General features: G+C 30.1%; 1 protein-coding gene across 9 annotated transcripts in view; it reads left to right on the forward strand.

Annotated features, from left to right (window-relative positions):
- Positions 1-27,896, forward strand: part of LOC118194668 (FERM, ARHGEF and pleckstrin domain-containing protein 1-like) — a 172,533-nt gene that overhangs the window by 42,943 nt on the left and 101,694 nt on the right. For 8 of the 9 annotated variants that reach the window (XR_015040244.1, XM_085813171.1, XM_085813172.1 and 5 more), the window contains 5 exons: positions 4,794-4,881; positions 4,975-5,130; positions 5,261-5,421; positions 14,749-14,823; positions 22,232-22,701. Coding sequence is in view for 8 of the 9 variants with exons in the window: in XM_085813171.1 (XP_085669297.1) it covers positions 4,794-4,881; positions 4,975-5,130; positions 5,261-5,421; positions 14,749-14,823; positions 22,232-22,701 (950 nt within the window). In the remaining variant the exon portion in view is untranslated. The remainder of the gene's footprint in view (positions 1-4,793; positions 4,882-4,974; positions 5,131-5,260; positions 5,422-14,748; positions 14,824-22,231; positions 22,702-27,896) is intronic. The other variant, XM_035365838.2, reaches the window with a different exon arrangement.

The following is a 27,896-nucleotide window of genomic DNA, read 5'->3' on the forward strand; positions in this document are numbered from 1 at the left end:
CAGCATCATCTTTCTTTTAAAAATAACCATGGGTTTTAATTTTGTGCCATCTGGTAAGCAAGGAAACACTTTGGTAAGATGAGATTTTTCAGGACCTGTTTTTTTTTTTTTTTTTTTTTTTTTTTTTTTTTTTTTTTTTTTGTTCATAATCTGTTTTATGTGACCTGTTTTATTTCTTTTGCATCAATTGTTCAATTTTCCATCACATCAAACGTCACTGGAGTTGTATTTATATTTCCGATGTGTGAAAGTAATTTTTCCTCCCTCTCGTAAGTCAGTAACATACTTTTTGAAACCTGTCTAGAAAACCTTTCTTGTAGAACTAAATTATTCCATGGCACAAATCGGCTTCACCAATTCAAAGTTTCTTCAAAGTTTTCAATTTCAGTTGCATTCTTTTTTTATCCACTTTAAGGCAAATAAATGTACAGTGTTTCTTGCTACAGTGAATCCATTCTGAAGATTTTTTAGGTCCGTGTTCATAACACTTCCATCTAGAACAGGCCATTTCATTACTCCTTTATACAAAGCACATTTATTCTGTGGCATTTAATTATCGGGATTTCATTTTTCTTTCACTAATGTATGGAGCTTTCGCTAACACTGAACATCTTTGCTGCAGCACTATTTCCATTTTCTTTCGAAAAGTGAATGACTTTGCATTTGAAAACAGTGCTGTGTTTGTTTCGTTTGACAGTAGCCATATTTACTACTGAAAGGAACACTAAATCAACTTTGTTTCAATTAAAGCAAATGTAATTTGCTGAAGCCTTCAATGTTCACTTCAAAATCACGGCTTCAAATGACTGGGGTGAGAGAAAACATTCTGACTCCTAATTCTAAAAATTCATTCGTGTTAGAAACACGTTTTTACCCCAAATTATGTGCCTTTTTTTATCGAACATGTAGAATAGCATTCTTTTGCAGATCTGCACTGAATGCAGCACGCCCTGTTTACAGAATTATTTACTTCCTAAGCATATCTTCCACACATAAATTGTTCTCCTTATTGCTTGTCAATTCAGTATACCATTGTTTAGAAGCCTGCGAAAAATCTTCTACTAAATGACTTCAAAAGATAAAAACCTTGTACATGGGCACTGTGAAAAAAAAAGTACAGTTTCTCCCATTCCACTGGGCAAATTGACAAAATTCAAATTGTGTTTTTTGTGTCCTGAAAGTGTGTCATAGGATATCTATTCGATTTGTATATAGCATTGTTCTAATATAGGAATTTCGACACAAAATAGGACTTTTTCTAAAATGACATGCCAATTTTTTTCATATTTTGATTCTAACTATGCCAAACTGGCAAGTTTTGTGAAAATCGCACAAGTACTTTTTAAAAAATTAGCTCTCAAAATCATAACTCCTCCATGTGAATTGAATTTAATATATATTTATTAATCTCTGTTTTTTTTATTAAACTTATTTGATTTTTCCTTTTACAATTCGAAATTTAGGTTCATTTCAAATAAAATTCTCCCATTTTTTATGATTTATTTTTTTAATTTGTATTTTTAAATAAATTTTATAAATTTTTTGAAAAAGATTTTGAATTATAACCTATAACATTTTATCATCATCTTAAAATAGATGTATTTCTAAGTATACCTGCAAAAACCTAAGAGTTTTTTTATTCAAAATTTTGTAAGCTATACATCAATTCACATAGTGGTGCATTTTGAAATTTGCCATATTTGTTATAAGCAACAATAATGCCAAATTTAGTTTACGCACTTTGTTAAAATCACATGAAAGCAATAATGATTACCTTTTTTTCCGCTCGTGTGCAATAAAAAAAGAAAAGAAAAATAGGTTGCTATAAATTAAGAATTTCAACAAGTGAATTATTCTTGGTGCAAACTGAACAAAATGTGCCAAGATAAATTTTTAAATTTCTCACCAAAAATTACGAAATTTAATATCTTGGCATAATTTGAGTTGCATAATCAAAATATGGAACAAAATTGGCATGTCATTTCAGAAAAAGCCCGATTTTTGTGTCAAAATACCTATATTAGAACAACGCTATATATAAATCTTAATATATATCCTAAGTCGTGCTTTCGAAACATGAAAAATGCAATTTGAATTTCGTCAATCGGTCTAGCAGAATGGAAGATATAGAACTTTCGCCCCCCTTTTTTTACATAGTGTACATTTCAGGTTTTTTTCATAAAGAAAGTGTTGCAAATGATATGAAGAATATGTTAAAAAATTAAAACATGGAGTTTGCAATGTAACGTCTTAAGCTATTTTATTGACCGCCACGAAGTTCTGAAAAAAAGAATGGTCACCTCAAAAGTTCCCACAGGCAGAGTATTTCTTAACGAATTCTCGGAAAGATGAAGTGACCAGCAGTCACAAAACAATTTCAAGTTTTTGTTCCTCTTATAGTGATTCAAAGGGAGACATTGTTCTGTTCCATTTCATCAGTTTATAGGTGCAGTGTCTCAGACCACCTGGTTTGAGTCCCTAGTTGGAGCCGGAAAGTTCTTAGGGACTTTTTCCCAGGCTGTCTTCATCATATCCAGTTTTTAAACAAAGTGCTCTCGCCAATCAAGAGGCACTTCTAAAAATTACAGACCAATGAAGATCCTAAAATTTTTTCTGACACACCCAGGACAACTTGAACAAAATCATGGAATGCAGTTCCATAGGAGAGAGCAAGTAAGAGTGAGTTGCAGTAAGTAGAGAGAGAAACCTTCTCTCGGTTTTTCAGCTCGGCCATGAGCAAATTTTATTTTGCTCTGCGTAGAGCAATATTAGTATCTCCAAGAGATTACAGTGAGGGTAGCCGGGCTCAGTCTTTTCAACCACCGACTTAGAAAGTCGATTATCTCTAAACAGCCACATCTTGAATCAACCCTCACCTTGAACTATTTCCAAACAAGAACCAAGAACTTTCATCTTGGCTCAGTTCTAAACAGAAACCTTATCTATACATCGTGTTGTTGACATAAACTTTTCCCTCACCCTACTGTGAGAACAAGATGTTATAAGTTTATTTATTTTTAATTTTTTTGCATATAACCTAGAAAGATCCCAAATAGATTTATTTACACTACCTCTTGTCTTCTAATTTGTCACAGCGATCATAGGTTCGTATTACACACCAAAATATATGCTGTTATTTTTTTAAATTGTTAAACCAACCAATCATTTCAAGCAAAAAAGTTTAATGCATCAGCATTCAGTTATATGCAAAAGCCCTAATAATACTCATTATCATTAAAAATATGTGTAATATGATTTCTGGCATAAACGGAAAGAAAATTTGTTTGATTTGATTTGTTTGTGGATAATAATTTCTTAGCATACGCTCATTAAATGGAATTTAATATCATATCTTGAATATAGCTGTAACTTAAAAGATAATCCTACACTTCTTAAGGATTTTCACAAGTAAAAAAAAAGGTTTATTTCTAGAACAGTCATGCATATGTGAGTCTGATGTACTGAAAAACTGGATATACAAGAAAGTTAGCTAAATTCTTTTCTTTAAACAAATTCTTTTCTTAAACAGAAAAGTTAATGCATGAGTAATAAATTATATTAATATATATTTAAATGTTAGGCTATGTGTATGATTTTGGATATGACTTTGAGAAGGACATTATAAGGGAAAAACTTTGTTTTATATTCAGATCAATACAGCAATTTTCATACTTGTGAAATTTTGGAGCAGCATGTTTACCAAAAGCATATCAATCTAAACAAAAAAAAAAAAAAAAAAAAAAAAGTGTTTGGTTATCATTACTTTTACAATTGCTGGTAGAATAAGATTGAAACAATTTTCTTGGCTCATGTAAATTCAGTGATATAACACCACATAAATTCAATGAGATGGGTCCTCAAATAACATAATTCAAAAATATTTTTGCACCCTTGGGAAATTCACCCAGATGACGCTGTCCTGTTCTGCAGCATTGTTTCTATCTATCTAGTGTTTATTTAAGATCCTTCATGCATTGTTTTTCTTAAATATAAAGATACAAAATTTTGACAATTTTATTGGCTTCTCCAATTTACCCTTCGAAAGTGTATGATGTGTAGAACAAACCTTCCTCATAAAGTTTGACCAATCTGTGGTTGTGTTTTTAAAATATTTGTTTATCACTTGATTAATGTTATTTCTTCTGACCAACAATAGATAAAAATGTAGTAGTCACATAAATAATATTTGCTTCATAAAACCAGTTTCCATCACAAGTGCTAATTTTTAGGTGTTGTTTAGCTATGCAGTATCATGTAAATTTGTAAAACTTCATTTCATGTTTGTTCTCACAAAGTGTAGTGCAAAGCATGATGCGTGAGGTAGCACAGAGCATAGTGCATATTCCTTTCCTTGAAAGAACAGAACATGACTTTTTTTAGTTAAAGGTAAACTGAAAATAGTAGCATGTTTATGGCTGAAGGTAAGTTTAAAAATGCATATAGACTATCATTTTAATGAAGAGTTAAATACATGAAGGGCAAATGATACACACAGAAAAAATGAGAGTTGCCATATTAGAAGCTTTATGTTTATGGATGAGGAATAAATTTAAAAAAGCAGATTGAATGTCATTCTAATAAGGAACTCAATACAGAAAGTTAACACATAAAACATATGAACTTAAAAAAAAAAAAAAAAAGAAGAAGAAGAAGAAGGCAGAGAAAAAGAAAGGTTGCCATATCAGAGATTGTTAAAATTACCGCTGTTGGTGATTTATCATGTTTTCCCCAAAGATTCACAAGTATTATAATTAATCATAATATTATGACTAATTTTCTTCTTGTGCAATTAGTGGCCAAACTCCAGCTGAAGCTGATTTAAATTTATTGGAAACTGCCCGGCGATGTGAGTTATATGGGATCAAAATGACTCCTGCAAAAGTTAGTCATATTTTTTTAAATAATAAATTTAAGCATATGTAATTTATAATGAATAATAATTAAAATGATTTTATTTTTTTTTATTCCCTCAAGGATCAAGAGGGTGTTCCTCTAAATCTTGCAGTTGCACATCTAGGCGTTTTAGTGTTCCAGAATTTTACAAAGATTAACACATTTTCTTGGGCTAAAATACGAAAATTGAGCTTTAAAAGAAAAAAGTTCCTTATTAAGCTGCACCCTGAAGGATATGTAAGTAATCCAAGCATTTAAAAAAAAATTACTAAAGAAAATGTAATTTTTTCGTGCCTCATTTAGACATTTTTTTTCTCTTATATTATTTACATGTTTAATTTCTACTAAAGTTATTTAATATTTTTAGGGTTATTATAAGGACACAGTCGAATTTTTCTTTGAAGGTCGAAATGAATGCAAAAATTTCTGGAAGAAATGCATTGAGAATCATACTTTTTTTCGATGTACAGATGCAAAACAGGGAATGCGTCAAAAGCCCAAAATTTTTAGCAGAGGCTCTTCGTTTAGGTATTAAACATCTAATTAGTTTAACAAGTTTTTTTTTAATTAAGTTTCTAACCACTCACTTATTTTCCTTAAAATGCTTTAAAATGTTTTCAGCTTGTTTTTAAACCTAAAATGTCCTAGGTAATTTTAATAAATTTGATACACATTTTACACATTATCATTTTATTAACATCTTGAAACTGTGATTTGTTTAAATGTTTCATAACCTTACATTATTGAATATAAATATATATTCATTATCATTAAAAGAAAAGTTTGTTTGTGAAATAAGAATAAAATGTATTGATATCACCCTTGAGATAATTTTTATGCAAAATAATTTGAAGAGAAATAGGATAATGTGATGATTTTGAAATTTACTAAGCTGGTGTTTATTACATATAAGAATATTTGGGGGGGGGTATATTTGTTTATTACATGTAAGACTATTGGAATTACACCAAGACTTTGGCGCTTTTCTGTAGGATGCTATTTACAGAAAAATTCATTTAAACTTTTATTCTGGATGCAGGAATGAATTAACCATTAAACAAAATAATAATGCTCCAATCCAATGCTTAGGGCATCAAGGAAAAGGAGTCCTACAAGAAGTTTCTGGTGGCGTTTTTGCCGTGGAATGTATGGTGCAGTTAAATCATGACTCATAGAGAAAGAATTGAGGGGAAAAGGACTTAAATGTATTTGTGGGCATCAAAATCATTTGAGTGCATATGACCTCTAAAATTCTTAATCTGACCGTATCTATATAGAACGATTACAAAAGTATGAATACTGATAGCTGATTGATAGGAAATATGCAGTCTGCAACTTATAAGATACAAGGGGTGGGGAGACAAATATCTTAGTTTCTTTTCAGAAGTAAAAGCTGTAGTAGAATTGTTCTAAACATTTTCCCTAAATAGCTTGTATATGACTACAGGTTTACTAATGCAAGTTTCTTTAATTTAATCTTGAAAAGAGTTTTCAGTGTGTTTTAATTTCATTTAGAAGTAGGGATTTTGATTATGTTTATGTGTAAGTTTGCTCAGTTATGATCATTATCCATATATTTAAGACACATTTTTAGCAGAACTTTGATCACACTGAAAATCCTTCCCTCCAAACTAATGTGTTATTTCAATAATGTCTACTTTTATAACCCTTACACTGACTTGTAAGCGTTATATCATGTAGCAAAATCTAGAGAACATCAACATGTTTTGATTGATTGCAAAGCAGGTATAAGGATGTACACTGTTAAAAAAAAAAAAAAAAAAGAGAGAGAGACAGTTCTATATCTCCCATTCTACTGGGCCGATTCACGAAATTCAAGTTGTGTTCTTTATGTCTCGAAAGCGTGACTTAGGATATATATTAGATTTATATCTAACACTATTTTAACATAGGTATTTTGATACAAAATCAGAATTTTTTCTGAAATAACATACCATTTGTTTTACATATTTCGATTCTACGACTTCAAATTATGCCTAGATACTAAATTTTGTAAAATTTGATGCAAAATTTACGGAAAAAATCAACAGTTTATGTTGGTTTTTTTTTTTTTTTTTTTTTTTCTTTAGTTTTGCCAAGAATAGTTCATTTGGCGAACTTCTTAATATATGACAACTTATTTTCCTTTCCCTTTCTACCTCGTGCGTGAGGAGGAAAAAAGTCACGATCGTTCCTTTTTTTAGATAATGGTCTTTATATTATATTTTTAATTATAATTGTTATTATTTAAAGTATTTTTTTCTTTTTCAAATTTAATTTTAATTGTTTAAGTTGCATGGTTTCTTTCGAATAGCTGTTTTAAAAATTTCTATTTACTCATTCGAACTGCGTAGTTTAAATCAAAGGTGAATCGTTTATTTTTTTTTTTCAAATAGTTTTCTTTATACTATATTTTTAGTCATAGTTACTATTTTAGGTAATTTTTAAATTTTTAGACTTTTATTTTAATTGTTAGTGTTGCATTGTCTCTTCAGATATTTATTTTAAAATTTTCTATTTATTCATTCGAACTGAGATTTTAAATATAGTTATTAATATAAATTTTCCATAATTTTTTTTTTTTTAATTTATTTGAATTGTGTTTCTTTTGAAAGAATACTTTGTAGCCCAGACCACGAGGCATTTGAAAACTGCATATATTAAAAGAGAAAATACAGTAAAGCACAGTTAACACGCCTTTCAATGTTCCGTTCAGAAAAGATATACCAGGTGGCCATAATTAAACTGACAGTGCTCACAGTGTTCTGTAGCGCGATCTATTTGCGAGAATGACGCCTCATTATGTAGGAATATTAAACAAGACGGGGGACGAAGGATTCCGCGAAAAAACAAATTAGTTCCAAAAGTCATCGCTAGGGGAATATTTGGCACTGTGTAATAGAAAATAGAGTGTTTCAATATGGAAATTACCTTTTATTTTGCATTCAAATGAGGTTCAATGTGGCTGCCATTGTCGTGGACCACATATTGCATTCTGTGCACAGTATGCACAACAGCAGAAAGTAACATACTAATTCTGAAGTCAAACAACAAAAATCAGCGTTATATTTTTAAAATTTTCACCGAATTAGTTTAGATGGTTTTACTGAACCACCATCCTCAGCTGCAAAACCGCAAATGAACAAGATAGGAAATAATGATTCGATAAGATAAGAAAGCCTGGAAAAGAATAAGCAAGTGGTGCCATCTGTTGGTGAAACCAGGACTAAAACATAATTTCTTTAAAGGCCGAAGGCAACGATGAATTGGAATTAGGAACAATCCTAATTTGTGCCCAGTAAAATATGTCATGTAATTTTTAAAGAAATATGATCCATTATATTAAATTAATGGTCATTAAATAAATCAGTTAATGAAAGATTTTATTTTGATATTTTTTTATTTATATCTTAACGATACAAATTATTTTATTTTGATCATAGTTATTACATTTTTATATTTATATTACATTTTGTAAATATAATAGTAAATAGAATTATAAAAAGGAAAGACAAACATCAAACGTTATAATAGAATAGTTTTAGTTAATGCGAAACGTGAAATCTGGAATGTTCATTTGATATTATTTCTTCAAAATTTGGATCCAAATCACTTGTAGCAATCCTTAATACCGAGTGTAGATTTTTGTCAGTAATTTGTGATCAATATTTATTTTTCGTGTAAATCATTAACGAAAACATTCTTTCACAAATATATGTTGAACCAAATAAAACTAGGTATTTTTGAACATAGTTCAAAAAATGTTCGAAATGTTCTGTATTCAAAGCACCATAGAAAACACTCAACTCATTTGAGTGAAAATTTTCTTTTAGTAAATTATTTGACTGTAAGTCAATTAGTTCTAGTTGAATTTCAACAGGAGCTTCTTGCACGTCAAAATTGAAAGATTGACTAATTAATTATAAAGGTTTTTCTATAGCTTTGAAATCTTTTGAGATAACCCCATAGCCAAAAGTCACAAAGGTTGAGGTCTGGTGGGAAGAGGGGAAGTGTCGGCCTATAAGACGTTCATTCGTTAAATGTTACCTAAGTAACTGTGCGACACACGTGAGGTGGCGCCCAGCCTTGCATAAAAATCATAGTATCTAAAATGCCATATTACTGCAGTTCATGTATCACAAAACATTTTAACATTGACACTAAGCGAGCTGCAATTGTAGTGGTCCAGCTGTCGACTGCTCTTCAGAGAAAAATGGTTCAGTTATGAAACTAGCTGTCATTCCACACCAAACAGTGTGGAATGACTGCTATGCAATCAAATGCAGTAGGAAAATGTAATAGAACTAGGTAGATAACATGAGGGATTTCTTTGGCCCAAATCCATTAAAAGCATTTTGAATCGGTATCTTCATGTTTTAGGGTCGAATTCAGGCTTCAAAAATTACAAATTAGCGATCTGTAAGAAAACGATTTCCAAATTGTACGCACTTGTGCGAGTGATTTGCAATCTCATATTTTCTATTCGCTAATTTGTGGTTTTCACGGACAAATTTCTTCCTTACATGAATGGTGCTCTCGACTTTTATCGAATTTAACGCCTTTAAATTGTAATTTGCTTATTTCAAAGTTTCTTAAGGGGTATACAACATATTAAACCCATGTAATAAAATGTTAAATTAGATTCCGACCCATATTTTGTTTAACAATATTGCATACAGCGCCATTTCCCCCCTGGTGGTGAGATTTCGAACTTTCTTTTTTTCACGGATAATAAATTCCCATGACCTCCTTTACACGGTTACTAAGTTTGATAACATTTGATCCAGTACTTTTACTTTTATGACCGTTTCAAAGTGGAACTTTAATTATAACCACCTGTATATTATTAAATTTTAATTTGAAGCTATGTATTATATGTATACCATGCGTAAATTTTTGCTTTTATGGAAAAAATAAGGAATCGAAGACTTAGGATAATGGACCAAAACTGAAAAAATTTCCCCTCCCTCGAAAATAAAATATTGAAACTTCGACCTTGAATTTATTGGATTATCGAAATATTCAATTTAACTTATCTTCTAAGACCTAGTTCTGACAAAAATTCCGAATTACTGAAGCTGAAGTAAAAGGTTTAGTATATATTCACTGTACGTTAATAAAGTAATCAGAGTGTAATAAAAATAGATTATAGAATTTATGCTGGTGCAACTTTTTGTCTGAATGCACAACATTTAATGGAAGACAAGGCTTGTAGAGATCTGTTTTTGACATGCCTCTAAAAGTAGATGTCATACTCCTTTTGTCTCTTCAATGTCAAAAAACTTTCCTCTCAGAGGCAACTTTAGTTTTTGGGAAAGAAAAAAAAAAAAAAAAAAAAACCACAAGAAGACAAATTTGAAGAACATGCAGGACGATTGAGTACACATACTTATTTACGGAACACAAGCTGTTCTCCGATTGGTTATTGAATAATGAAAAGATGCATTGTTATGCAATACAAAACATTTAGAATATGTTTTCTGACTGAATAACGTAAGATTAAAAGTCATCTGCTTAGTTCACAGCCGTTTGCAAGTCAATACTCGGGCAGTTGCAGAATCGTTTTGATACCTGAGCTTGTAAGACAAACCTAATATCACTGGATTTAAAATCTTCTTTAATCTTCCGAGAACATCCCTTCTTTAGCTCGTGTTCCAAGAATATTAAGTGAATACAATTATTGCAAAAGAAATTGAATATTCATTTGCACTATGGCTTGGTAGTTTACTAACGAGTTAACAAAACTTAAATTCTGCTTTTTGTGTCTAAGAATACAACAATATTTTAAATATTTACAAATGAAATATTAAATTGGAGATTTAATTGGAGCCTCATCAGTTGCCTAGCATTTGAAGCTTGTTAAATACTAATTGTTTGTTTCGAAGTCTAACCCAGGCTGCATGGTTGGTTTTCATAGTTTTCTACGTTCTCTTTACAAAGGTCCTCTATGAAAGCTTCTTAACCAAATAGCTCCCATGTTCTTTCTATGTTCAAATAACCAACTAACCTAGTTTAAGCGCGTTTTCCAAATGAAGTTACTAGCAAAACCCGAATACTCATTAAAAATCATGTAGCTTGCCAATCGGGAGTAACATGAAAGATATGGTGCCAATAATTGAATTGCTGTTACGGTACGCTGTTTCTAAACTTAAATGGTCATTTCTTAATTAAATATAATTGATTTGTAACTTCTACTAGAGCTGATGGTAAGTATTGAAGTGCAAATAAATAATATCATGTGCAATCTTGATTAATATAAAATTAGAAATATTTGCATAGAAAAATATTTGCATTCAGGCAGAAAGTTTTTTGAAATATTTGCAATTACTTTATAAGAAGGATTTATTAGTAACCGTAATAATTACTTATTATATTACTGATGATTAGAATTAAGTTGTTGACAATTACATTCTAAATTGGAATTTTAAGGACATAATGAAAATATGCTACACATAAAAATAAATTTTAGGATAAAAAATGAGTTGATATTTTATGTTTAAAATCTTCTTAAATTCATTTAATAAACATCGTACCCTCGTTGTTAATTGAATCCAGAATGTTGGGTGTCGTTTATATAATTATTCTTACTTGGCCACAGAACCTGCTGACTTATCCAGCCATTAAATAGCTGCAGATCATTTCTACATAACCATTAAACTTCCATAAATTCGGTCTCTAGAGGGTTGTATGTTTATATCATAATTATAAAAATGATTATTTTAAATCTTATGTTTCTATAAAAATATATTGTGCTTTAAAATATGGATGATAGTATCAGCCGCTCTTTCAGCCACTTTATAAGCAACAGCTTGTTTAGAAATAAATTTTGCAGTTAATGTCATAAAATATTTTCATAAAATTCAAATAAACATCAAATGAAAGTTCTCAGTTTTAGACAATTCAATTTAAACGAAGTTAAAGTATTGTAGCAGACGATAAAACGCCGAAGATAAAAATTTACTCTTACAAATATTTTTTTTTTAAAAGGAAGAGAGAGAGAAATTTAAAAAAAATAGTTAAAAATTTGAATAATATCATCTTTAATTTAAAAAAAAATAACTTTTCCTATAGTATTAATTAATATTTATTACACATCATTGAGGGGAAAAAATTTCATATAATTAATTCTCCGTAAAATTTTATTTGAAATTTAAGGTTAAAAATAGCTGTGGCAATTCACTGTAATAAAAATCCATGAACCACTTTTGGCGTTATTATCGCTTAAAAAAAAAGATGCCAAATTTCAAAACCCGAAAATATGTAAATTCGTGTACATCTTAGAAAATTTTGAATAAAAAAGTCTAATTTTTTGCAGGTATGCTTAGAAATACACCTACTTTAAGATGATGTTTAAGGTTATAATTCAAAATGTTTTTCAAAAAATTTATAAAAATTGTTTTAAAATAGAAATTTAAAAAATAAAACACAAAAAATAGGTAAATTTTATATGGAATGAACCTAAATTTCGAAATGTGAAAGGAAAAATAAAAAAATTTAATAAAAAAAGAGATATTAATAAATATTTGCCAAATTCAATTAACATTGAGGAGCTAAAATTTTGAGAGCTAATACTTTAAAAACTATTCGTACGATTTTTACAAAACTTGACATTTTGGCATAAATTAAAATATGGAAAAAAATTGGTGTGTTATTTCAGAAATAGTCTGATTGTGTATCAAAATATCTATGTTAGAATAGTGCTATATATAAATCTAATATATATCCTAATTTGCGCTTTCAAGACATGAAAAACGCAGTTTGAATTTTGTCAATCAGTCCAGTAGAACAGGAGATATAGCACTGTCCCATTTTTTTTTTAGCAGTGTACCTATGTGATGTATAAGTTGTTGTAGCATACTATGTGCAACATTGCTAAGTTTATGCTTTCACTTAGTTTATGGAAATTGTGCACACAATCTGAAAATACAAGAATTATGTAATTGTCACTTCTGGTACTCTGAATACCAGATGTTTCTTGAAAAACGTCAAATGTGCGAGACAAGTATATAAACAGTCAGACGTTTGTCGGAGGATCAGTATTACAAGCAAAGCGCAAAGAACTAGTAAATAATGATAGTATTCTAGTAGTGCTATTATTTTCACTATGTATAAATGATGTCGTCGCATAATACTGTCTGAACAAACTGAAGAGTTCCTGTTGTATATGTGGTGAAATGACTCTAAAAGTTCAAATAAAGACTTTGAGCCCACTAGTAAGAAAAGCCAATGTGTTATGTTTTGGGTACAAAGTTGGCAATCAAGACAAAATTTGGGTTCCCAAAATTTGCTTCTACACTTGTTCAAGGACTTTAACCGTTTGAGTCCGGCGAAGTGCTATTGCGCTTGTCTTATGCCAAAATACGGTGCAGCGCGATAGCGCTTCTCTTGTTTTGTATTGAGAATGCGAAGACGCTGCTGTTGGTTAGTATACTTGAAAAAAAAAAATTATTGAAATATTCAATTGGTTTCGCATCAGGAGGAGGGCATGCTTTGGTCCAGGTACTTCAGAAAAAGTATTCGATTCATTCGAAAAAATTGTATCCATGGGTAAAAACTCATCAATAATATCGTCATTGGAGGTACTTGCAGTTACTTCATCATCATCACTGCTATCACTAATAACTCGTAATCTCTTAGAACGAATGATGATGTCACTTCCACTATCACTTTTAAGGTCATTACTACACTCTTCATTATCACTTCTCATAACATAGTCACTTTCAAATGAATCAGAACTTGACATGGGTTATTTCGTAATTATCAGTATAACGCTTGGTAAAAAAATGAAAACAATTTCCAATTCCTATAAAACAACTGCTACTGATATCACTACAACTGCTCTCAATAATTGCGTAAAGTATACTAACCAAAAGCAGCGTCTTCGCATTCTCGATACAAAACAAGAGAAGCGCTATCGCGCTGCGCCATATTTTTGGCATACGACAAGTGAAGTGCAAAAGCGCTTCACCGGACTCAAACGGTTAACAGGATAGCTACAGAGTACTCTCAAGTCTATGGAGTGCCAATGATTTGGCGGAACCTCAGAATCATGAATCAGTTAATGGCTGTGACTTTTGTGTAACAAAAATCCTTGGGTTTTGTTCTAAAAGCAAACATAAAATTGAATATCCCTTCAGCCATGATACCTGTACCTCTTGACGCTTCTAGCATACCTCTATAAAAGTACAAAATCAACTTGGAATCAGATGAAGATGATTTTGAATCAAAAGTCGGTGTAAGTTTTCCAGAGAAAGATGATTACAAATGTAGTAGCAGTAAACAGCCCCATTTTATATCTCAGGTAGTACTCAGTGATGTTATTGCTGATTTGGATCTTCACAAAACAGCTGCTTGGATCTCATTTACAGCAGCAGAATCTGTTACAAAAAGGGAATGAAAATTTCCACATTTCAGATAAGGCAGCATATACTGGCAGTATTTTTCTGAATGGGTAGATGACTTACCTTAAATGTCATGATATTCTGGATTAAATTAACGAACTTTGACTTTCCTGTAAACCTACCAAGTGGTATCTGTTTATTCACTCTTCGAAGACAAGTTTGAAAGCAGTTTTATTGTTTACGGAAACAAGCAACCATTTCTTCAAATCCCCCTCCATGTAGGGATAATTTACTCAACAAAAGGAAGCAGATGTCCTGTACATGTGATTTGTTTCTGATTAACTGAAATTCCTGCATATCACTTATCTTAGCAAATGCATGAATGCTATATTTTTGCTAATACTGAGGTTATTACTAAAGAATAAATAAACTGCTTATTTATTATTATATGAACATAACTTTTTTATTGTCTTGTCCCTATTTTTTACACATATTTTTTCCCCATCACTTGTAGATATAGTGGACGTACACAAAAGCAAGTTTCAGAATTTGTAAGAGAAAATTGTTTTACCAGACAGCCATTTAAGCGGTAAGTAATTTTTTAACATTTATAAAATTTTGTAGAATTCATGTGCTCTGCAAATACAGCTACGTTTTCATCATTCAAAAAAAGGAGGGAGAATTATAAATTGACATTTCAAAATATTTTAATTTATTTTCATTGTCATAATAATTCAGATTTCATTTTAAAATGCCATAATTTATGCACTTTTCTAGCACAAGGAGTTCAGTGCTTAAGTATCAGTTGCTAGGGATGTCTGTATGAGGATTTTGTGTCAGTATCTGATGTGGTGCTTATAATAATTAAATGAAATGTGCCTAATAATGATTAAGGAATTGATTTGTATTATGGTAGCACTGAGTTACATTTAACAAGTCATTTATTATTCGGATGTTGCTGTTAAGCGTGCATTTTTGATATTGCACCATTGTTAAATATGAACTTAAATTTGATGGTCAGTTATTATTTTTAAAGACATACTCCAAGATGGTTTTTAAACATCAAGTGGCTTATCATCATACATCAAATGGTTTACTTGTGTGCATTTGAATTATCTCTGTTGTAGAAATCTCTTGAGATAACTTCGGGACATACGCAAATATTCAGAACTCATGAAGCCTTTCCAGTTCATAAGAATAAATTTTTGTATAAAAAAACTCTTACATTCAAGAACTTACAGCTCCAAATTCATGCAATTTTTGATTGGAAACCATAACTTGAAATCTTCAAAAAGTACTTTTTATATTTTAATTACATCTTAAAGTTTTGAAGCAATATTCTGATGATTTCATTTACATTTGCATACATTTCATTTTATAAAGATAAATTTATTGTTTTCTGTTGTATTATGTTCAGTACTTCACAGCATATCTGACATGTAAGTTAAAATCCTGAACACTGTTTGTAGAATTGAATTCAAAATAGTCTGTGCCTCTTTCTCAAACCAAAAGGCATTACTCTAAATACTTTACGTATTGTAATATATATAATTTAATTTAATTTCCAATAGATTCAGAAAAATGAAACATATTTAAATTTATTTTTGCCTGTTTGTTGTATTGTTATATTCTGAAGATTTGGTTAGAGGAGGACAGTGAATTGAATGGAATCATTTTAAATCCAAAATTGCGGTGATTTTGTCAGTTGCATATATTTAAAAAAGAATGCTAATTTTACTTGCTGATTTTCTTCAGAATTTGGAAATGTTTATTAGTTAGAAGTGAAGAAGAACAGAAATGCTGAAAGCAAATGTGTAATTTTAAAGTGATAGACTAACAAATGTTCTAAGCCCCTTCCTCTCCACATACCCATGAGAAAGGTAGGGTCCGAAAATATCATTTTCCAGTTTTCTGGAAGTTTTAACTGGGATTTAAATCATTTGCTTTGTATATATATTAATTTTTTTATGTGCTGCTTTCAGCTTCAAAGTTTTTTGATGAATTCTGTTATCAAGGAAATGGAATATTTTTGATTACACATTTCAACAGCTAATAGTTTTATTTTGCTTGTTAATTTGAATTCAGTGTATTATTGTTTCTAGGCACTACTTTGCAGTACATCATTTATTAAAAGTAAAACAAATGCACCAAGGCAGAAATACAAATTTTAGTATTTAAAATTTTTTGAGAAAGAAATGCAAGAAAGCTGCTGTGCCTTTGCTGGGATCAAAGTCCAGACTTTCTGATTGTTACCACTTATACTGTAAAGGCACATAATGAAAATGATAAGAATTCCTTACATTCTTCCCTGCTTAAAGGGTGAATGGGGAGGAAAGAAACCTACTTGTCAAATCCAGATGTTGACAAATTATCATGCACCACATTTTTTATAGTATACTTATTTGAGCAGGAAAGTTGAAATGATTAGCAGTCATTATTCTGGGATTTGCACTCTGGACCTGATGATGCTAGCCAGATGTTCTTCTAGTTACATCATGAAGGTGTGCAGAGAGGAAGTACAAAATGCTATATGTTTGTTTTAAATGATATATTGCCACGTGAAGGATGAGTGGGAGGAAGGAGATCCAATCATCAAATACAAGTAGAGACAAATTATAGCCTACCACTGTAGGATCTTTATTATTTTTTTAGAACTAGAGAAATGCAAGGAAGCTGCTATTTCGGAATTCAAACTCTGGATCTTTTGATAGCTAGCTGAACATGTTACCACTTAAACCATGAAGACACACACTGAGGAAGATGAAAATTCCTTACAAAATAATGGCACATTTTGAGAATAATTTAATTACTCATTGTAAATCATAACATTTATGTGCATTTTTAATCCTGGTTTGAGCCATGCTTCTTCTTTCTGAATGGGGTGAACTGCATCCTGTAATTTGCGTAATGTTATATTGATTAAGGTATGCTGTTAGCTCAGGAATATCCGTCCTTTCACATATAAAGCCACATAAACATTTTGCAAAAAACTTGTGAGTCAAATATTGTCACCCCACTTGTTCTATAAAAAAGTGCTATAAAAGCAAAGGACATTAGAAAGGGACTAAAATTAGACCTATATTAATTTATATTCCTTAGTAAATATAATAAATGGAAAAAAGAGAAATAGACCATACAATTACACACTACAAAGTTAGCATTAATACTATTTCCCACTTTTTCATTCTTAAATACTAATTAGGATTAATGTGACGTGTAGTATCACTTTCTTTTTTATACAAATAATCAATGTCTCTCTGCGCATATGAAGTATAGCATAATTTTGCTATGTTTTTAATCTTTGATAATGGAAGCTGTGGTGAAATAAATAAAAGAGCATGTTTTGAGATAGTTAGTAAAAATCTTAGGTTCTTACCACTACAAAATAATAAGACAAAAACAATTTGAAAGTAATCGCTGGTATGATCTGTCACTAGTAGTAGTGGTCAGAGGGTCAGCTTTATAACATCACATGATCTACAATTCAGTTTGATACCAACAGAGCTAACGATAGCATCAAAGTGCTTTGGTTATAACATCACAAAATGTATGTTTATTTCAAATATTCTGGCAAATGCAAGATACATGGAATGATAGATTTCTTTGGGCAAAAAAATCTATCAACATCAGACATTCATCGTAAATTTTGTAGTGTATATGGCCCAAACTTAATGAGTGAAGGTGTTATGCATGAGTGGATCAGACTTTTTAAAGCAGAAAGAAAAACATTCACGATGAACTTAGGAGTGGTGTGTGTATTTAATTATGGCAAAGCACACTAGGGCTATCTGCCTAAGGGGACTTTCTAAGGGAAAACCAGCTTGTATACACGTTACACATGGAGAAAACCACGAAAACACCCATACAGCCAGCCCGTTCGCAGGACTCAAACCTCAGACCGAATTACCAGTGTTCAGCGACTTTACCGCTGGTGGGCTCAAACTTAGGAGTGGTGGGCCTTCTGTAGCGAATAATGATCTTGTCAAGAATACTGATGACAAAGTTTGGGAGAACTGGCAATTCACAATCTCAGAACTTTCTGAAAAATTTCTGAACATTTCTTGGACTGTTTTATATGAGGTTGTCACTGGAAAAATCATGTTACCCAATGTTTTATGTTTGATGGATTCAAAAAAAAAAAATTCTTACAAAGATCCACAAAACCAGTTAAATGAATTATGCTTTTCTTTTTCTGTACAATACAGGAGGGGAGGAATTTAATAGTACCTGGCAATGCTGTGATTGATTGATTGAAATCCAACCTGGCGAAGCTTTATACTGAAGGGATTTGTAAGTCAGTAAAACACTATGACATGTTCTTGAATTTACATGGTGACTATATCAAAAGATGGAGAACTGCTGCATTTCTCAGATCTAAATAACAAATTTTTTGTATTTATGCACATTTTTTATTTATAGCTAAATAGAGTTTGCTGTCCAAATTAACCTCATAATTTATGCACTATAAAAGCTCTTCATGTTAAAATCAGTTTAGATATTGATTATTTTCACTTGCAAATATCAGAAATATCTCTTCTAAATTGTTCTAGTAAATAGTTTAATTTTACCAGAGAAAACTCTGGCAGATAAAACCATTTTTTAAAAATTCTTTTGTAAGTTTTTCAAACCGTTTTATGAAATACTTATGTTCAGAATGCATTTTATGGGGAAAAAAAGTAACTTTGAAGGTCTTGGATTTGCACCTTTCCTCTTAACAGTTTGATTTTTTTTTTTTTTTTTTTTTTTTTTTTTTTAAAGAGAGTACTCAATTTAAAACATTAGATAGCTTTAAATCTTTGAAATTAAATTGCCTAAGCATGAAACTAAATTTTCTGCATATAGAGAGCTTTTTTATGGATAAGAGATCAATAATTCATAAGAATACATTACTGGACCTATTGTGGCCCATAGGCCATATATTAAATAATCTTATAATATTTGAATATGAATATTAAAGCATCTGCCAGTGTAAAATAATATTCCTACAGCAACAGAAATGATTAGATATACTTGAAATATTTAGATTATTATAATATAGTGATATTTTAGATTTTTTATATTATGCATAGTTATTAAGATTGGTTACAGCCAAAAACATCGCGGGCGAAAACGTCGCGGAGAAAACAACGCAAGGCGAAAACGTCGTGCTACAAAACATCGCAGCTCTAAAACATCGTCATCGAAAATAAAGCGGTTTAAAAACATCGCCGTCGAAAATATCGTGGTAAAAAATAAAGTATCTACAAATCATCGCATGACGATAACATCGCAGACATGCTTTTTTCAGGCTTTAATAACTGTAAATGGATATTCCCATAATGATTTGTGAGCGAAAGTGATGTAAGGAAGGATAATTTTTCCTTTCACATTTTTTTATTAACTAATAAATTTTTGCTGAAAAAATAAGAAGGAAACTTAAGCATATAAAATTAAATGCAACTTAATAAATTATACTTTTTATGAAAAATTACCTGTAAAAACTTTATAAAAAATTATTTATTAATGGTCTTTGTTAGTTAACTATGTCGGTTTAAAATTCTATTAAGTGCTATAAGTTGCATTAATTTTCTATGCTTAAGTTTCCTTCTTATTTTCTCAGCAAAAATTTAATATTTAATAAAAAATATGAAAGTAAAAATTATCCTTCTTTACATCTTGCGCTCACAAATCATTATGGGAATATTCATTTACAGTTATTAAAGCCTGAAAAAAGCATGTCTGCAATGTTATCGTCATGCGATGAGTATCAGGAATATCCATTTACAGTTATTAAAGCCTGAAAAAAGCATGTCTGCGATGTTATCGTCATGCGATGATTTGTAGATACTTTATTGTTTACCACGATATTTTCGACGACGATGTTTTTAAACTGCGAAGTTTTTGAACTGCTTTATTTTCGACGACGATGTTTTGTACCACGATGTTTTAGAACTGCGATGTTTTCTCCCACGATGTTTTGTAGCACGACGTTTTCGCCTTGCGTTGTTTTCTCCGCGATGTTGTCGGCGGACACCATTAAGATTTTTACTCACGTGGAAAATTTTTTAAAGCCAAGGAGATAAAAAAAAAAAAAAAAAAAAGGCTAGGAAAAGTCAGTGAAAATCTGAAATATTTTCTGAAATTTCAGAAAATAAAGACGATCAAATGTCAGAAAATGAAAAGTTCCTGTGTTAACAATAGCCTGTATATAAAAATTACCTATTTTTAAAAAGAAATCAAATGAAGTGTCACTATAACCTTAGTTTTCTTTGTTCAAAGTACAAATTATTTAGCTAATATCTGAAATAGTTCTGTTAGGTTGCTAGTTTGCTCCACTTGCTAGGGAACTGTTCATTCTTCTCTTAAGAAGTGTAACTCTTCTGTCATCTTTCTTTTTAGATAGCACAACAAAACATCAGGTGAGGCTTACATATAGAAGCAAAGGAAAACACAACTTTAAATAATAAGAATAAATCAAACATATATGATTGGAAAAAAAAAAAAAAAAGAAAGCTTTCAGAATGCTATTACAGAGAAAAATAATTTATAATAATTAAAATAAGATTCAACAAAGTCATTAAAAGCAAGTTAAGGCTGGAAAAAGGCTGGGAAACAAATTCATGACATTTCGGTGGCCAATGTATTCGAATTAATTTCAGTCTGCATTTCAATTATTTTCTTGCATGATGAAACAGAGGGCAATCAAAAAATAGCTGAAGACAATTTACTGAATGCTGCTATCACAATAGCACAAGTTGGAAGACATAATCTTACTGTTCAGTATAAACATTAAATTTTCTATGCCCAAACAAAAATTACATAACATTAAAATTGATCAACAAGTCCTTATTTTTCAGTCTTTCAAAGAAAGTTGGAAAGAACTTTTTTGTAATATCTCCCTTATCAGGAGTGATATCATAATTCCGTTGCTCAATCATTTCAGATTTGAATATTTTTTTTAAGTATATGAGGTTGGAATATTTACATCAACATTAATATTTTTTGTAGTTGCATTCATTTCCATATATCCCAACATGGTCATAAACGAATATAAGAAACATTCTTCTACAGTAAATCCATAAGAGTCTGCCATATATTAACAGTAATATCATTACATGATGAGCTACTTTTTAGGTACTCCAGGGAAGAGAGAGAGAATTAGTGCAGATTAAGGAACTGAAAACCTCTATTCTGGATTAAGTAGATTAAGTAACTGGAAACATGTGTCCTTAATTTTAAAATTAATAGAGAGAAGTTCAGAAATATAAACAATATATTTATTTCTAAGCCGCCCAGGTGGTATAGTGGTTATGGGAGCCGACTGTGATACTGAAGGGCTCGGCTTCGAATCCCAGAGAAGGCTTGGATGTAAATTGTCTGTCCCCTCATAGGAGGTAATGGTGGCCTCTTATTAGGTAACTCCATGATAAAATCACCACCACTTCAGGTTTAATAGTGGCAAAAGCTTAAAAATGGCTATTGCCTGTTTTAGAAAAAAATCATTTTTAATATGAAACTGGTGGTGCTGAATTTTGACACTATCGTCATAGATGACATAAGCAATTTAGATGGTTTGCCCTTCAAAAATAAATAATGTAATTTAGAAGTTCCTGAGTTGTTAACTCTTATTTTGGAAAACTACAAGAGTTATATTGTATGTGAATGATATATTATTGTCATAAATTTCTTTTCCAAAATTCACTTTTTCTTTTCAGATTAAAATATTAAATTTTAAAGACTGCTTACTTTTTGGATTAGTTTAGGTGCATGTTGTATAAATTTCTTTCTTTTCCTCCACAATGATGAGTTAAAATAAATTTATATAACATTCTTACATGTTTGTGTTTTATGGGAAATGTGTGAAAGAATTTAGTAACTCATATATGTAATTTCATAATTAGCTCATTATGTTTGGTTATTGAAAAAATCTGAGAAGGTTAGTGGAATTTCAAGGAGTATCTTGTTAATCATTATATTTTCTACTTTTGTATAAATTTCAATTATCTGAATTTTTTCAGCTCTACAAGTCTTCGGACACCATCTTCACCTTCAAAAAGTGCTGGTACACCCATATCTCCTCAGCCTTTGTTACCTGTGACAAGTCTTTCATGTGGATCCATATCAGATATTTCCAAGGATAGAGCCCCTTCTCAAAAGACATTTTCTACTTCCGAGCCAACAACGCCCCATGTTGCCCAAGACCTCAGTCACACTCTTAATGGTGACTGTTCAAAACCATTGGATGCACAAGCTAAAGGTTTGGTATCATCTGATTTTGAAAGTGAACAAGGTTTCCAAAGTCCTGACTACTTTACTCAGGATACAGATGATAATATTTCTCATGATTCCTATCATGTCTTAGAAAAAGAAGCTCAGAAAACTAACACAGATTGCATGCTTACTAACCTTGATAACATTTCAGACTCTAAAGTTACTGAATCTGAAGTTGTGAGTACAATGCTTACAAATGGGACCAAAGAACATATTGGTAAGTTTAATGGTACTGCTGATAATTATAGCAAAAGTGAACATGATATAAGAAATGATTTTGGTCAGGAAGAAGATGAAAGCTCAAAAAGGCCTCGCAGGCATCGTGTACGTGTTTTCTCTAATCATATCTGTATAGGTCAGACTAGTCCTACTCTATATGCCAGAGCAAATCGTCATTTATCATATAATGGTTCAGAGAATCTATGCAAAGCTTATCCTCGAACTGTTGATTTTGTGTTAGTCAATCAGCTTCCTGCTATAGGGAGTTTTTCTTATAAAGATGACTCTGTTGAATTAAAATCTCCAAATAAAATAAAATTGGAAATGCTTGAACAAAAATTGAAACCTACCTCTGAAAATATGTCAGGGAGTGATATTTCAAAGTTTAATTTTAAACCACAGCATTTGCCTTTAAGTGTTGATTTATTAAATGATTTAGTTTCTCCCAAACAAAGCTGTAGCAAAGTAAGTACTTGCCAAATTGCTGATTTGAATCGAAAAGAAAGTGCTTTGAAGGTAATTGCTGATAATCTTAGCATTAGTAACATTCCAAAAAATGTGAGTGCAATAAATGCAAATGCTGAAACTTCCAATCAGTATGCTGTTTTTCAACAGCAAGTACCTACTTGTAGTGATGATGTTCAGTCTAGTATATCTAAGAATCTTAGCTCTTCAAAATCTGATTCAGACCTAAGAACATATCAAAATTTTTATCAAACTGTATATGTAGATATGAGAAGTGATGATGATTTAATAGATCATTCTACTCATTATACATACAACACTTATAAATTTTCCCAAATTGGTAGGCCCCCGGATATGCAAATGATGGGAAGATTGTCACCTCCTTCATCTCTCTATGCTCAGTCTGATACTTATGAAACACAGTCCAAACTATAAAAGCTTTCATAGTATATTGAATATATGTAGAAAAGGAAGATTTAAAAAATTTAAATCTGTAAAAGGGTTAAGTGAGTTAACTATATATTTGCATACCACAAACTGTGTTTATTGCTTTATAAAATTATAAAAACACTTTCAGTTGTAAAATTTTTGTTACATACATTATTTTTTATTACTTAAATTTTGTTCGAAATTAGGATTTTCTGATAAAGCAAAAATGTTCTCATCCTTTTTTATTCTTATTCCTTTTCTTCCTCCTTCCATGTCTTCTTCAGTGTCTAGATTTGAGATATAAATTTCTGTAAAATGGCAAGCTTTGTTTAAGTATTTAATTTAAAATAGGATTTTTGGCCATTAAAAATGGGGAATTTCTATGGGATTTCTTTTTAAATTGTTAGTTGTTCAAGCTTAATGAATTAGCCTTTTTTTCCTTTTAATGAAAGGTTTGAAAATTATAATGGTACTTAATTCCACATTAAAGACGCTTGCATTTTTATAAACTGCATATTGTTCCTGAAAAGTATGTGGCTTTTTAATGCTGTTCCCATTTACAAAGATTTAGTTTTACATGCAGTGAATCAAAAATCATTACTTGTATAGTTGAACATCAAGGAGTCAAAACTAATGATAACCTCCCTGCAAAAAAACCAAACTTTTACTTATAGAGCTTTACATTATACATTGCAGGATACGTTATGTATAATATTGTGTAAGGCTGTTCCTTGCTTTTTAAGAAGAGTTAATACTAATTTCATATTCTGCATTTTAATTCATATTCTGCATTTTAGCATACTAATTCATATTCTGCATTTTAGCATTCAATTTTTCTTTGAAGCTCTTCTAAGTGTGTTCTATCTCATGCAAACTGCTGAACACTTTTAAGTTTTGGAAATGTCAAAAATTTCGAATGCATTAAGCTAAACCTGGGCTTCCTGCGAAGTATACATTTATCTTCTCTTCTTTATATCCTAAATATATTTTCCAAAAATTAAATGCTGTATTTACAAATCAATATCTTATCTTTAAAGTAAGGCAAACATATAGAAGTTTTCTGATGCTACTCAGACTGCAAATAAAATCAGCTGTAATAAATGTAATATGTAGATTTATCAAATTATTTTTCATTAAAATACAGCAGGTAATATTTGAAGATCATCTTCTGGAATTGGTCAATACAGTTTACTCAGAATTTATATTTTTTCGACATTTTATTGTCATGGTTTCTTCAAAAAAGCATATGTGATTAGAAATTCATAAATTTTTTCATGATTTGTGACTGGAAAACCAAAATCTATTACAGCACTTTCTGAAATGGTTCACTTAAAATATGTATTAGTTTTTGACACAACAAAATATTATTAGATGGTGTGACAAATTCAATATTGAAGAAGATCATGAGATTAAAATAATCAGAAAGTGGATGTTCAGACACACAAAACAAAACTTCATCAATTATATACAATATTTATTAGCTGAGAAACTGTTAAAACATTAATGTTATATACTAGGAGTATGAAATATTTTGCAACATAACCTTATTTTTATGTTGCAATTTAAAAATTCTATATCAATAAAAGAACTGAAAATTTCACCTTTCTCTCTCAAAATATATGCAGAAATAAGAATACTAGAAAAAATAATATTTGACAGGAGGCACCAATTTAATATCTTTACATTGCTAATTGAAACCATGGTCTTAAATTTTCAGTCCAAACATACTTATGTGAAATTTGAAATCTCGGACCGAATATCTAATGTTCAAAATAATTCCAGATTCTATCAAGGTGATGACATGGAGCATGCTGCTATGAATGTGCAGTTCTCAATGCTGTTTATCCCTGAATTATTTAAAATATTTTTTGCAGTAAGCAGTTAAACCTAATTAGAAATCTTCACAAGAAGTGGGCACAAAAAGTTTGGAAACAAGTTATTTCTTTAAAACAACAGTTAAAATTAGTAGAGAAATGAGTAGTGAAAAATTAGGCTAGAAGCGATAAAAAAAATCTCATTTGAATCCATTCCAAAAAGATTAAACTGTATTTCTGAAAGCTAATAGTAATAATAATTATAATAATCCAACAAAATGTTAGAAAAAGGGTAAGAAATTAAAAAAAAAAAAAAAAAAAGGAGTATTTGGTAAATTAGAAAATTTTCAGTCATTTTTATGGCCTAAAAGAGAAATACTGATATGTAAATATTTTATTTCAAGGAAAATTTATCTGCATTTCCAAATAGTACAAAAGGCAATTGTAAAATAATAACACCTTTATAAAAAAATTTCCTGATATATTCAATATCTGTTTTATATTGTTTTAGGGCAAAGATTGTCATTTCAGACATAAAATACAGCTTTGAAGTTTTTTTGCGAATGAAGATTAGGGTGTCTTTTCTTTTCCCCTTTGGCTGAAATTTTATAAAGTTTGCCATGCATTGTCAATGCAGCCGTAATTAAAATATTGGAATATTAATTATCTGAATCAGGATTATTTTTTAAGGACCTCATATGAAAATTTATTTTAGGGATATACAACATCTTAAGCTGAGCTAATTTAATTCAAATGCTTTTGGTAAAAAATGTAAATGCTTTTGGAATAAAAATAAATTCCTATCTTGTGTTTGTTTATAATGCAGAGCATAAGAAATGGTTTGATGATATTTCAAACATGTGGTTTGTATTTAGTGGTTTAAATTTAAAGGTTTTATTTTGCTATTAAAAATAAATAAGCATTATATTATGCATGTAAATAATTAGGTTTTCACTCTCTATTTATTGTATTGATCAGCTGTAGTAAATTTTAAACTCCAGTTAAAAGTAAATTTCTTATTTTTATTCTAAAATTTAAGCATTTCAGTACAAGATTAGAATCTGTACAAATTTCTGCAGTGAATTAAAAAATATTTTTGTGATTTCTCTTTCTGGTTCATTTAAATAGTTAGCTATGATATGGTTTGAAATGCTAGGTGATAAATTCTACTTTTAGATACTGGAGTTACTTCATGCCGTAAAATATGCAAATAGCATATCTGTTATGTTTTGTTATTCCTTTCAGCATAGTTGTTTAAATATTTGTTTGCTTCATTTAAGTTTTGGTGGCTTGAATCTGAATTTTTTAAATGTAATTTTATACATAAAATTACATTTTTTACTCTATCCTTTTCCTCATTACTATTGTTTTTATTCTTGTCGTATAAAAATAAAAAAGTTTTGAAATTTTTATTTTCTATTAATGTCTTAGTTATTGTCGTGACAATATTTCTCAAATAACTTGCCAATTTATAAAGTGCTTTTTATTTTTTTAGTTGTTTCTTGCAAGTATTTAAAATTTAATTATTTTCAGTTTAATTTTTTCCCCTCCCATATTATTAACTTTCTGTGTGTAGATGGTGGGATTTAGCCATCATTGAAATTTCATTATTCAATAGTTTTTGGATATTTCAGACATTAATTGATTTGCGTGGATAATATATATAAAATGTAATGGGCAGAATTTAATGTTTAATTATTTAATTTACCTTTTCATGAAATCATGCCATTTGTCATATTTCACTAATCTTGTCATGAATTCTTAAGTTATTAATGAACTGTATCTATCATCATACATTGTTGCAATGCATATTATGGTCATTATTTAAATTAAATATTAAAAAAAATCTTTATTCAATCTTGCAGTTTTTAAGTACCTAATAGTTTATTTTTATTGAAAAACATCTTTTCAAAATTTTAAAATTGATAAATGGAATAAAAGCAATAATTGATCAACAAAAATAGAGGAACTTCCCTCCCCCAAAAAAAGAGGAAATGGAGGGAAAAAGAAAAAGGAAAAAAAGAAAGAAAAGGAACCACAGACTTTTCTTAGATTTGAAAAAAAAAAAAAAAAAAAAGTTAGTATCTGATCGGAATTTTAAACTTACAAAGTTATAAATTCAGTTAAGTTACTTTAAAAAGTAGTTTTTGATGGACCAAAAGCAGTACAAATAAATATGAAATATTATCTTCTCTCTCTATATTTTTGTGTCAATTTGTTCGAGTAAGATTACATATTTATATTGAATAAACTGGATGCAAAACTTTGCCTTTTTCTCTCACATTCCATTTGCACTGACTTCCATGCATTAAATTGTGAAAGATTTAACAATTTCTAACTTTTTCTAGTAATCTGTTGGGACTTTATATTAATTTGTGTACTCTTTGTGTGAATGCTTTTTGTGTTCTTGGGATTTGCTTGATTGAAATTTAACAAATAAAATATTGTTGAATGTTTAATGTAATTAAAAATAATGCTTGGTTAG

The sequence above is a fragment of the Stegodyphus dumicola genome, chromosome 3 (genome assembly GCF_044657685.1).
Source record: "Stegodyphus dumicola isolate Sdum_Otavi_A_Nest chromosome 3, ASM4465768v1".
NCBI classification, from domain to species: domain Eukaryota; kingdom Metazoa; phylum Arthropoda; class Arachnida; order Araneae; family Eresidae; genus Stegodyphus; species Stegodyphus dumicola.